This window comes from Tachypleus tridentatus, chromosome 4, assembly GCF_004210375.1.
Source record: "Tachypleus tridentatus isolate NWPU-2018 chromosome 4, ASM421037v1, whole genome shotgun sequence".
NCBI classification, from domain to species: Eukaryota; Metazoa; Arthropoda; class Merostomata; order Xiphosura; family Limulidae; genus Tachypleus; species Tachypleus tridentatus.
The window spans coordinates 17,175,407-17,189,467 of NC_134828.1; the positions used below are offsets into that span (position 1 = coordinate 17,175,407).

Here is a 14,061-nt window from a genome sequence, read left to right on the forward strand (position 1 = left end):
GTGGATTTCAAAATTAGAATGTCAAAGTATTTTGAACTGAAAGGGTTCGAAGCTACAAGCTTTATATTGATTTCGTCGTATATCAAATACTAATGTAACATTCTCAACGTGAATATGGAACAGGGTTGAATTAGCTTTTGTTCTGAGTTTAACAGTGGAAGTCCTTCTGTTTTACCGATAAACGTATTGTAATTACTTGATTCAGTCACACCTCAGTACCTTGAAAACTACCGTGTAATAACCTCTTAAAAATTACCAATATAATTTAAACACTTCAAAGACAAACAATAAGACGGACATATTTCTTACTCTTAAAAGTACCGATAAACCTTAAATATTCTAAGCAGAAACAACAGAGCGTAGTTATGACCAGGATAGTACCAACACAGCTTAAATAGTTCAAAATATTTTACCAAACCGTTTTCAATTACGTAAAACACTCACATTTACATTCACAAACCAAGTGCATGTTTTTCTTTGTGTTGTTTTTTTTATATAGTGACGTTCATTAGATTCGATTTTCACATGACAACAAAATAGGAACATATTCTCACGTTTCAAGTCTCGGTAAGATGCACATGTTGTGAGAAATTCCAAGGTGCTATCGCTTCTGCAGCCAACCACAGCGGTTGAGTACTGGGTGCACTTGTCCGGCAAAGAGCTAAGCCTACCTGTCTCTACTCGAAGACCATTCGTTTCTGCCAGTGCTGGACACAGCTTCGTACGAGGAGTTGAAGCTGTTAAGACAAAAGACATGCATGATAGTTTATGGTGTTGTCTTGAAAAGGTTATGGAGAAAACATATCAGAAATAAAGCTTTAACCATTTATATTGTTAACCGTTACATCGTATAAAAATATTGGTTTGGTTTGTTCTGAATTTCTCGCAAAGCTGCACAAGGGCTATCTGCGCTAGCCGTCCTACGTTAGCAGTGTGAGACTAGAGGGAAGGCAGTTAGTCATCACCATCCACCGCCAACTCTTGGACTACTCTTTACCAACGAATAGTAGGAGTGACCGTTACTTTATAACGCTCGCACGGCTGAAAGGGCGACCATGTTTGGTGTGACGGAGATTCAAACTCGGAACCCTTAGAATACGAGTCGAGTGCCTTAACCACCTGGTTACGCCGGGCCGTAAAACAAAAAAATGGTTAAAACTCTTGTGTAGTTTGAAACACGGACTCGGTCTGGGCAGGTGGTAAAAGTGCTCGTAATTTCAGGGTCGCGGGTTCGAGTCCCCATGACACCAAACATGCTCGCCCTTTCAGCCGTGGGAGCATTATTAAGTTACGGTCAATCCCACTAGTCTTTGGTAAAAGACTAGCTCAAGAGTTGGCGGAGGGTGTTGAAGACAAGCTACCTTCTCTCTAGTCTTACACTGCAGAAATTAGGGACGACTGGTGCAGATTGCTCTCGAGTAGCATTGCGCGAAATTCAGAAAACAAACAAAACATTTTGAGAAGCTGTACTATTTGTTCGATGTGTTGGGTTACTTCTCAGTTTAAATATTAGAGAGATTTCATTTTCACTTTCGATAATTAATGGCACAAGTCGGTGTTACAGGGCCAGAGATTTAATCATCTCAGTGTGATTTTTCAATAACATGAAATGATTGACTGCTCACGCACGATCCAACCTACATAGTGAAGAAATGTCTCCCTATACTGAACGTTAGATTTATCCCAGCTACGGTACCTTAGCTGTTCATATTACTCAGCAGTTATTTAGAAACTCCCATCCTCATTTCTTCGATTATTTCGAATCTATAACCTGAAACTTACGAAGAAAGCTTCGTACATTTCGGGAAGAAACGTACCTTCGACTCATTCTCGTGTATCCCGACACCCGAGGCGAGTCCTTCTATGTGTGTGTATCTATACGTAATACGGGGGTCCATGGTAATAGAAAACATCATTCAAAGCGGGTCTTATGTATCACTGTCATTGTCAGTCTACTTTCTTAGACTAAGCCTAGTTTGTTTGTTTTTCATAAATCAAGACACGGTAAGTCGATACTTACTCACTAAAGTGATGTACTCCTGGGGACCGGAAACACGTACCGGGGGACAAGCGTCTTCGGCTCTTCTAACAAAACTTCCTAGTTGAATACAACGTTAACACTCATTAAATTGGTTTGCTTATATTCCAAACAAGCAATACCATCAGTTTCATTCTGTGCAATTAAACTTAACGCAAATTATGCATAACAGAAGTTTCCAATTGGAAGTCTGGACTATAAACAAAATTGGATGATTCATTTAGTTTCGTTGGTTCACTTCCGCGAGCTTCGAAATACAGCAACACTGGAGAGAGATAGAAATTTAACCAAATTTATTTATCTAATTAGCGCCACCCTTCGTCAAGCAATGAATGTGTTTTGCATCGTTAGATTGTTCTTGGAATCAGGATTTTCCACATAGCTGATAGTTCATCAGTCTTGGAGATATTATTTCTACCTTCCACTCATGTAAGCTTACTTGTTTAATATACGTACATGCACATGTATTATTTACTTTTTTCCACAGTGGAAAAAAATACTAAACGTCTTCTAAGGCTGTGGTAATTTTAACATTTGTATAGTTACAATGCAGTGTATTTTATAATTAATTAGACAAATTAGATCCCATACGTTTAACTGATATACCTAGTATTTGGAAAAAAAAAATGCTGTTTTTAGATAAATAATTGAAAGATAAAATTAAATATATTTGTTGTGAAAATCACGTGGTGTCCTAATGTTTCAGAACGTTTTATGTCTAGAGGGAACATATAGATGACCATGTTAATAAACCTGGAGTTTGTGTAACGAAGGTTTATGGTAATTTTTGGAATTAATTTTCAATAAAATTCGAATTACGTTCACCTGATTGTTAATTATCTACATACATCTTAAGAAATTAAAAAAAATGTTACTAAAGAGATGACTAGGACACAGCAGACAACGACACAATGTATTTAAATTGTTAGACATGTTTAGAAAGCATTTGTTCCTAAACGACTTCGATATTTACACAAGAAAGTTCCGTAATGTCTAACCAAACACTAAATTTCTGGTTCCCTAATGTCTAACCAAACACTAAATTTCTGGCTCCGTAATGTCTAACCAAACACCAAATGTCTGGCTCCGTAATGTCTAACCAAACACCAAATGTCTGGCTCCGTAATGTCTAACCAAACACCAAATGTCTGGTTCCGTAATGTCTAACCAAACACCAAATGTCTGGTTCCGTAATGTCTAACCAAACACCAAATGTCTGGTTCCGTAATGTCTAACCAAACACCAAATGTCTGGCTCCGTAATGTCTAACCAAACACCAAATGTCTGGTTCCGTAATGTCTAACCAAACACCAAATTTCTGGTTCCGTAATGTCTAACCAAACAATAAATTTCTGGTTCCGTAATGTCTAACCAAACACCAAATGTCTGGTTCCGTAATGTCTAACCAAACACCAAATGTCTGGTTCCGTAATGTCTAACCAAACACCAAATGTCTGGCTCCGTAATGTCTAACCAAACACCAAATGTCTGGTTTCGTAATGTCTAACCAAACAATAAATTTCTGTACTGTCTAACCAAACACCAAATGTCTGGTTCCGTAATGTCTGTCTAACCAAACACCAAATGTCTGGTCTCCGTAATGTCTAACCAAACACCAAATGTCTGGCTCCGTACTGTCTAACCAAACACCAAATTTCTGGTTTTGTAATGTCTAACCAAACACCAAATTTCTGGTTTTGTAATGTCTAACCAAACACCAAATTTCTGGCTCCGTATTGTCTAACCAAACACTAAATGTCTGGTTCCGTAATGTCTAACCAAACACTAAATGTCTGGTTCCGTAATGTCTAACCAAACACCAAATTTCTGGTTCCGTAATGTCTAACCAAACACCAAATTTCTGGTTCCGTAATGTCTAACCAAACACCAAATTTCTGGTTCCGTAATGTCTAACCAAACACCAAATTTCTGGTTCCGTAATGTCTAACCAAACACCAAATGTATGGTTCCGTAATGTCTAACCAAACACCAAATGTCTGGCTCCGTAATGTCTAACCAAACACCAAATGTCTGGCTCCGTACTGTCTAACCAAACACTAAATGTCTGGTTCCGTAATGTCTAACCAAACACCAAATTTCTGGTTCCGTAATGTCTAACCAAACACTAAATTTCTGGTTCCGTAATGTCTAACCAAACACCAAATTTCTGGTTCTGTAATGTCTAACCAAACACCAAATGTCTTGTTCCGTAATGTCTAACCAAACACTAAATTTCTGGTTCCGTAATGTCAACATCCTATTTTGCGATTCCTACCTCTGCTAGAAAAGTGCTATTTTTGTAGCGTATACAGTTACACATGTTTTACATAAGTACACATTTCGATAAGCTTACTTAAAGTGGAAACATTTCCACCAAATATGTTGGAAATATAAACAGCAGTTTATTTTCTTTCAAATAGAGAAGATGTCAAATGAATTACATTTTAAATAAAAGTACCTCTTAAAATATTGAAATCCACAAAATACTAAAGTTTTTTAATAGACATTTAAACCAATCAATGGTTAAAAGTAATTATTACAACAACGATTTCCTTTCGCAACAATAAGTAAAATTATTCAATATAACTAACTTAAAGCCAAGTAGTTAGGGTAAACTTCTTACCATCATCAAGGCAAATTTCTGATCGTTACTCGTAATGTAACAAGCTTTACAATTTAAACCAATAAACTATTGTAAAGACATTCAACATGGCTTCTCGTCAGATTGAAGAATATGAAAACCATTCACTGAGTGACATAGAAGTAAAAATATTCGATGGTCATGTGACAGTTTACATTTCAAAGAGAAGATCGCGCCATCTACATATTTTTTATTTTCTAATTATTCATCCTTATTTAAAATCAAATTGTTTCTGGCGTGTTGCATTATTTCAAATATTTTTCAAACATTTATAGCAGTCATAATATTGGTTGATCTAAAATAATTGTTTTTCCCCACTGTATAAAATGTCCAGTACAAACTATATGCTTATCTAATGAACAGTTCTCAGGTATGTTTTCTAACATTTCTGTCACGTTAATTTATTCAAAACTCAAATTTCTTACAGATTAACCACAGTTAAATATGATAAATCAAAGTGTATTGGGTGATCTTACCAATTTGCAGTTCAGTGATGTGTTTGTCCCTACGGTGGAAACTCAAACACACAAATCCATTGTTACTGAAAACCAACCAAATACAAGAGATTAGTGTCGCATCTATCATTAATAAAAACAAACCAAATACAAGTGATTAGTGTCGCTTCTATTATTAATAAAAACAAACCAAGCACGTGGCATGTGGTCCGGCATGGTCAGGTGGGTTAAGGCACTCGACTCGTAATCTGAGGGTTGCGGGTTCGATTCCCCCGTCACACCAAACATGCTCGCCTTTTCAGCCATGGGGGCGTTATAATGTTACAGTCAATCCCACTATTCGTTGGTAAAAGAATAGCTCAAGAACTGGTGGTGGATGGTGTTGACTAGCTACCTTCCCTCTAGTCTTACACTGCTAAATTAGGGACAGTTAGCACAGATAGCCTTCGTGTAGCTTTGCGCGAAATTCAAAAAGCAACAAACACATGGCGTGTTTCGTACTTCCAGTTAATGCGCTTATAAATTTGTTAACTTACATCATGTAGAGAAACGGGAGATGATGGAACTTGCATTTCACATAACGTTTAGAAGTTTCCGCTTATTAGAGGAACACTCTTTCACTCAGAAAACAGCTCTCTTCAACAAAACAAGAAGACAGTGCAACTGATTGGTTGGGTTTGTTTGAATTTCAAGCAAAGGTACACGTCTGCGATTGCCGTCCCTAATTTAGTTTTGAAAGACTATACGGAAGGCAGATGGTCATCACCATCAGTTCTTGGACTACTCATTTACCGAGAAATTGTGGGATTCACCCTCTCATTATAACACCCCTCGGTTGAAAAGTATCACCGGGATTCGAACCAGGGAAAGAAGATTACAAGACAAACGTTCTAACTACCTGGCCAAGCCGGATCTTAGAAATATCACACTGATGTGTACATTTTGAAATACACTGTTATATGCCTTTTTTTTTTCTTTCTTGAGAATTTACAGATAGTTGTATGAAAAGTAATGTTATTAATACACCTCTAAAATAAACAGAACAGCTTATGAAGCTTACATTTTGTAGTTTTATATCAGTCAAGTTCATTTGTTTTTAGTTTGCTTGTAGCCCAGTTTTTTTGTTCGAGTCAACAGGATTTGTAGCAAATCGAAACGGCTTGGCTTTTCCGCCTAATAAAATATCACTGACTAACTTCCGGTCAAAATGAATTATTTCCGGTTATCACGAAACGCGATCTCCTCCTGAGAAAAGATTTGCTCTGGTATTATTTTTCATCATTCTACGCCAAACTGCTCGTGAGTTATGGCTAGTGACGTACAAGCTTTATAAGGACATCTATATACACGCACGTCATTTCCTTTTCAGTTAACGTTATTGTGGTTCTGTCATAATTATTTGCTGAGGGCATTGCTACAAGCCTGGTCGATACGATGAGCTATAAGCTGTAAGAAGTCTGCGAATTGTAAAAAATTTCTTTAAAGCGTAAGCCTTCTAATCTATTTTGATTTCAAAAAACAATTTCAAAAATTTATATAAATCCCATTGAAGACAGAAAAACAAACAATCTTAATAATTCTGTTTACAATTGTAGAAATTGTTTAATTTCTTGGGCTCATAAAACACGTTGATTTCAAAATCGCAAATAAATTTTTTTTTATAAGGTTTGCTTTCACCAAAATTCACGCAAAGCTACTCGAGGGCTATCTGCGCTAACCGTCCATAATTTAACAGTGTAAGACTAGAGGGAATGCAACTAGTCATCACCATTCACCGCTAATTCGTGAGCTACTCTTTTACCAACGAATAGTAAGATTGACCGTAACATTATGACGTACCCACGGCTGAAAGGGGCGAGCATGTTTGGTGTGACGGGGAATCGAACCCGCGTTCACTACTGTTAAATTAATTTGATGTATTCATTAAAATGTTTAATGGGTCTAATTGTACTAGTTTTTCTAAATTTATATTGCATAGTTGTAAATTTTTTCGCAAGCTTCCCAGTGATACAGCGACATGTCTGCGGACTCGCATCGTTAGAAACTGGATTTCGATACCCGTGGTGGGACAGAGCATAGGTAGCCTATTGTATAATTATGTGCTTACTTCCAAACAAAACCTATTTTGTAGAGATTGTTTAGCATTACTAGCCAAAAATTTGCAATTAGAAATAATCTAAAGTCTCCTAAGCTGGCCGAAATTTGAGACATTATTGGGATTATGGCCGAAAATACCGTTAACAGCGAAGGTATCCAGCCGATGAAGCAATAGATTCTAGTCTTTGTAAGTGATAACGTAAGAACCACCTTGTAGCCAGTTAGCTGATTACCAGTTTTATTTCTCGTTTCGTACTAAACAGGTTTCTTGCACTGATCAGTTGTTTTGTTATGTTATTGATCAACTGTAGTCACATCGATTAATGTTTAGCTACAATCTCTGTAGATAGCTTGCTTTGGTAAGAGGTTATTGATAGCATTTATATGTATATATATATACATATATTGATAAATTTTATTAATTGAAATAATTAATACGAGAGAAATTATCACCATCCAGAAGAGCTGTAGGCTACCACAACCGTTTTATTGGAAGTGTGAACCACTTCTTCAGTACAAGTCACTTTAGAATCCTCATAAGCAGGATCACGGTGGCTTATTCGAAAACTAGAATTCCAGTGGCTAAAAATGTAGGACTTGCTATCGTCAAGGGTATGCCAGCGATGGTGAGCCGTGACCCATCTAGGGAATTGACATTTTATGTCAGGATATCCACCTGTTCAATTCAAATACAAAATAAAAAATCTAAGTGTTTAATGGCAAGGAATATATTTATGTTGCCAACTGATTAAATACAAAATATTCTGAACACAACTTTAGTTAATATATTTTCTGTAATAATAAAATCTCCGGCGGTATATTTTTAGACGTTTCACAAAATAACGATTTCATCAAGTCATAAAATGAGAATTACGTTATTGCGTCAACACCTAAACAAAACTCACTGATAATAAAGAACTTTTAGAAGACTGAAAAACACGTTTCTATAATATAATATAATATAATATAATATAATATAATATAATATAATATAATATAATATAATATAATATAATATAATATAATATAATATAATATAATATAATATAATATAATATAATATAATATAATATAATATAATATTTAATTTGCTATGGTATGGAAAGTGTTGAGTTGGGAATGGATGATTGAATTAACTTCTTATTAATCATTTAAAAATTAATAACATACTCTGAGTTAGACGCAAGGTCCGATAGCCCTCTCGTGGTGAAACAAGGCCATCACACGTAGCATCAGCTGACTGTGACAGAATGTAACTGTCAGGAAGGCTGTCATAAATCTGTTGAAATGAAACAACGATTTAGTTGTTGTAAATCTTTCAGGTAACACACTGTTCACAACACAAAATGATGGTTTTAATCATTGACGTTTATGAACAGAACGCATGAAATGTTGGAAAACATCATGGTTATAACAGTCGTAACGTTAAACAAATATTAAAGAAATTTACGGTGCCTCGAGCGTTGAGTGGTTTAAATATTTTTTGCTAAATATAACGAGATTAACATTTCTGTTTTATGGCTGTCATGCAAAAAAATTCTACCACTAAAAGATACATAACTTTTTCAATTCGTTTGTTTCGAAATTATAACTGAAAACGAAGAACACGAGCGACCAACACGCTGGGCTGCGTATCGTAAGGTCCTGAGCTCGAGTCCACAACGTGCCACTAGACATGGTCCATGTTTTTATCATTAGTCCACGGTAAATGTGGCATTTCCATTACTTTGTTGCCCCCGCTAATACAGCGGTATGTCTCCGGGTTTACAACGCTAAAATCAGGGGTTCGATTCCCCTCGGTAGACTCAGCAGATAGCCCGATGTGGCTTTGCTATAAGAAAACAAACACCCATTACTTTGTTTAAAAAAGTTGCTGTATGGGCAGTGCTGATTTTTAATGCTGTTCTTCCGGTAAACAGTTCAAAGTTAAGCCTAAGCAAATACTAACTCACTCTTAAACTAAGCCTATTTGTTATGGTGCCTTACAGGCTTATTCAATCGTAGAGGCTACGCCGAGCTTTAGAAGTCTCTGAGTGGCTGTCTAGCTCATGTGTCGCATGAAGTGTCATTCATTTTCAAAAGAACAAGTACCATACCACAGTACGAATCATTCTATAATGGAACTCTTGCTTATATGATACTAGAAACAATTCTTTTTATTACTAAATGTGCAACCTCCAACTTCGCGAAATTTTTATCCTGTGTGCATGAACTTGCTATAGTGATCAAGATTTTCCCGTTTTGTTTCCGTTTTCCGTCATGAAAAACTTTATTTTCTTCACTCTCAGGATGCAGACATGACGTCATGATTACGTCACACGCGAATCTTATGCACTGGTGCCCTCTATATAAATATAATAGTACTGTGTTGAATGTTCATGTAAACACTTCGCAGGGTGTTGACGGATCTTCGTCAAAATTGGTATGGAGATTTGTTAGGTCCATGGAGAAACACACTAAAATTTTCGGGTATGTTTGTTTTGTTACCACTACCTCACCCCTCTGGATGGATCTTCATCAAATTTGGTATCAAGATTTGTTGGGTCCTTAAGGTGGTACAAGCAAAGTTACGGTTTCGCATTTTGCGTTTTGCTGTTCTTATGAGCGTTTTGGTTTTTTTTTAATTATAAGGAAACGACTTTTCATGTCCAAACATGCTCCCCCTTTCAGCCGTGGAGGTGTTATGATATTACGGTCAATTCTACTATTCGTTGGTAAAAGAGTAGCCCAAGAGCTGGCGGTAGGTGGTGATGACTGGTTGCTTTTCCTCTTGTCTTACACTGTTAAATTGGGGACGACTAGCACAGATAGCCCTCGAGTAGCTTTGTGCGAAATTCCAAAAAACAAACAAACTCTTCTAAGAGATATCTAGCTTCGTAACGTATCAAAGTCACCGTCATGGACTCGACTAGCTTTCTTAATGTTTCCTTTGTTTTTATAACATTCAGATTATTCGTTGTTGTATCTTCATTTTTCCTTTTCATTTAATAAAGAACACTTCTTTGCTCTGTATTCAAGTCATTAGAGCTTGAGAAATGCAATACATTTGTACTCATTGAATTTTAATTTTCTTTTTATTATTTCGAATAATTCGTTTCTTCAATTTGTGCACACGAACCCTCAGTGTATCCCATTTTAAACAGATCGATTCACGAGAATCTCCAAGAGCACGTGCTGTATCGATTATTCGCTGTTGATCCATTTTTCTTTTTTCAACTTCTCAAGTTGTTTTCAGTTGTGTACTAACCACGATGGATCCAAACATCTCATGTTTTCATACACTGCCAAGAAATCATTCATCAGGTTATTGGTTTCAATACGCACGAACTTTTGTAATTTCGTTGTAATGGAAGATTGGGGTTGCAGCTCCGTAAGTTGAAAGCTGTTTCAGGATAAATATGTTACTTTAGATAAAGCATAATCCAACCGTGTAACTATTTGTTTCCTTCCTTTCTAACCATCACACTACTTAGTCCACCCTACACCTCACAGAAAAACAAAACAAAGTAACTATTATTCTGTGAACTTGAATAAACACACGAGTATGTTTTTATTGTAATCATGTGACTTTCTTATAATTCGCTTTTCACAGGTTCTCCTAACAATACGCGCAAAAATAGGTTTTAAATAATAATAATATAATCAATAATAGTTTGAAATATTGTAATTTAAAGGTTATAAAATAAATTACCGTATAAACTTGGTTCGAACCTGTTATTGCTTTGATGAAAATAGGCCCGGCATGGCCAAGCGCATTAATGCGTGCGACTCGTAATCTGAGGGTCGCGGGTTCGCATCCCCGTCGCGCCAAACATGCTCGCCCTTTCAACCGTGGAGGCGTTATTATGTGACGGTCAATCCCACTATTCGTTGGTAAAAGAGTAGCCCAAGAGTTGTCGGTGGGTGGTGATGAATAGCTGCCTTCACTCTAGTCTTACACTGCTAAATTAGGGACGGTTAGCACAGATAGCCCTCGAGTAGCTTTGTGCGAAATTCAAAAACAAACAAACAAACAATTGATGAAAATAAGTTTACAGGTCTATACGACGTAAGCTTTTCAAAGCCACCCGCTAGTACAGCGGTAAGTCTACGGATTTTACAACGCAAAAATCAAGGGTTCGATTCCCCGCAGTGGGCTCCACAGATATCCCAGTGTGGCTTGAATATAAGAAAAAACTAATGGGGCTTTCAAAAATCTTATGAACAGCTGTTCATGAACATGTATTTCCAAAATCACTAACAATAGTTTTTCACTACCACAACAATATTGGTAAATGAATTATTCTTCTCCTATCTCAGTGGTAAATATAATTCTATAGTATATTTTAAAAGAATAACCTTTTGACTGCCAAGTATTTCAGCTGCTACGGCAACTCCGAACTAAGTTCAAAATACAACTCTAATGCTTATTTATTTTGTAATTTTTTCGTGACGCCATTTTGGATCGAAAGTGAAACAATTTGTAAGTAGGTCAAATGCATGTATGTTGCTGCCATCTAGCGTTGAAGTTAGGTATTATTGAGAACGAATTAACTTGTCCGTGGCACTGTGTTACCGATCGGCCTGGAAGAGTTATCTCGTCTACGACACTGGACAGTTTAACTCATAACAATGAATCTGTACGATATGGAAAAGATTTTCGTCATTGTAAGACATGCATTAAAATAAAATAAAATTTCATCATATAGACTTGAACTTACGAAACAACGATAAGTATCTTCGTCTTTGTAAGATATTCTGTAGTTTTTTTTATTGACCAATTTTCCAACTAGGTAATGGGCCGATCCTTCTTTCCACGTAGCTACACAGGTTAGTTCCTCTTCTGTTTAAAAAAACAAAAGAGACATGAAAGCATTACATCGACACTCAAAGTAAGTTAACCCTACTATTTCGAAATAATTGCTCATTGTCGTAAAATGACTTTATTAGGCTCACATCCTCTGTTTATTATTAGGCTTACATCATCTGTTTATTATTAGGCTTACATCCTCTGTTTATTATTAGGCTTAGATCCTCTGTTTATTGTTAGGCTTACATTCTCTGTTTATTATTAGGCTTACATCCTCCGTTTATTATTACGTTATTATAATTATTTTTCGATTGCCAGTGAAAGACATTAAGAATTTTTTTACATTACTAAAGCAACACATTGAATAAACACACCACTACTCTCTGATTTCAGAACATCTACGCAAGCCTGAAACCGAAATAAGAGTTTCGAGTCGTCAGTGCAAGGGTCTATAGTAGACACTGGATAATTACACTCTCCGTGTCCTCGGCTGTAGCTAAAGGTGAAGGGTCCTCTGAAAGGGCAGGGAACTGGAGCAGCATTCACTAGAGAAGTATAAAAACGAAGACTTATTTTAGAAGGTAATAAAGTCAGTAAAATGAAATTCAGTTCATACGAAATAAATACAGAAATTAGTAACGAAAGTTGAAGAAAACGACAACTATAATGAACTAGTAACGTACTGAAAACGAGACATCACGAGAGTTGTCTCATTATAAAGGTTTTATGTAAGTATGTAATGGAAGAATATTTTGAAGGCAAACAAAATACAGTTGAAACGACTTTAATTGTTCATGGCACATTCCTCTTCAGGGCTGAACAGTGAATGAAGAAGCTGTAATTAATGAAATAATGACAAATATTGTATGTTTATTCCTAGTGCTTCTGGGAAAAGCACTTCGTTAGGCAGTTTAAACCGCGATGCAAAGAAACAAAATTGATTTTTTTCACGTCTTGCGATCTGTAAAACTATCTGTTTCTCTTTTTGAAGAACTATAATTTGGTAACATGAAAAGGCCTGATGTGATGACGGTTAAAAGATTTATAAAAGACAATAAGAAAACGAAAATGAAATTTAAAAAATGGCAGTTTGAAATCCCAGAAAATACAAGGAAATGTAAAAAAAATGGTTTGTTTTTGAATTTTGCGCAAAGCTACACGAGGGCTATCTGTGCTAGCTGTCCCTAATTTAGCAGTATAAGACTAGAGGGAAGGCAGCTAGTCATGACCACCCACCGCCAACTGTTGGGCTACTCTTTTACCAACGAATAGTGGGATTGACCGTCACATTATAAGGCCCCCACAGCTGAAAGGGCGAACATGTTTAGCGCGATGGGGATTCGATCCCGCGACCCTCAGATTACGAGTCGCACGCCTTAACACGCTTGGCCATGTCGGGACCCGCGCAAAGCTATACGGAGATTATTTGCGTGAGCCATTCCTAATCTAGCAGAGAAAGATCACTCATTGCAAACTCTTGAGCTACTCTTTTACTAAAGGATCTGTTGTCATGTAATAACTCCCTCGCGTTTGAAAGGGCAAACGTGTGGTTTCGAACTTGTGACCTTCCTATTACGATTAAAGCGTCCTCTGGCCCACGAAAAATAACAGATGAGAAATGAAGGAAATGAATTTTCGCGATGCATTTTTGTTTGTTTCTCGTTAAACGCAAAATTGATGTAATGGGTTATCTGTGCTGTACTTAACGTAGGGATGGAACCCTGAATTCTGTCATCACAAACTTTAGTGTTTACCACTAAACCTTGAGTACTAGGGAACTATTGTAACACAGAAATCAGACATGGTTTTATATTTATTTTCAACGTCCATAATCTTTCTTTCTGTTTAACAGCTTTTATGTTTCTCGTTACAAACCGAGAAGCGTTCAGTGTAAGTTTATCTCTGAAATATTATGCGCTGTCAAAATAATGTAAATATAAAATAAACAAATAATATTTTTAATATTATTATGGAAAACGATTTGAAGTACAAAAGACCAATCTATTTGGATTTGTCAATAGATACATTTAAGAAGAGTATA

At 36.4% G+C, this 14,061-nt stretch overlaps 1 protein-coding gene across 2 annotated transcripts in view; it reads right to left on the minus strand.

The window, feature by feature from the left end:
• Positions 1-14,061, minus strand: part of LOC143248619 (uncharacterized) — a 123,699-nt gene that overhangs the window by 17,247 nt on the left and 92,391 nt on the right. For both annotated transcript variants that reach the window (XM_076497120.1, XM_076497121.1), the window contains exons 5-11: positions 12,395-12,565; positions 11,932-12,053; positions 8,402-8,510; positions 7,685-7,907; positions 5,156-5,220; positions 2,021-2,098; positions 555-737 (exon numbers count right to left, since the gene is read on the minus strand). In XM_076497120.1, coding sequence (XP_076353235.1) covers positions 555-737; positions 2,021-2,098; positions 5,156-5,220; positions 7,685-7,907; positions 8,402-8,510; positions 11,932-12,053; positions 12,395-12,565 — 951 coding nt within the window. The remainder of the gene's footprint in view (positions 1-554; positions 738-2,020; positions 2,099-5,155; positions 5,221-7,684; positions 7,908-8,401; positions 8,511-11,931; positions 12,054-12,394; positions 12,566-14,061) is intronic.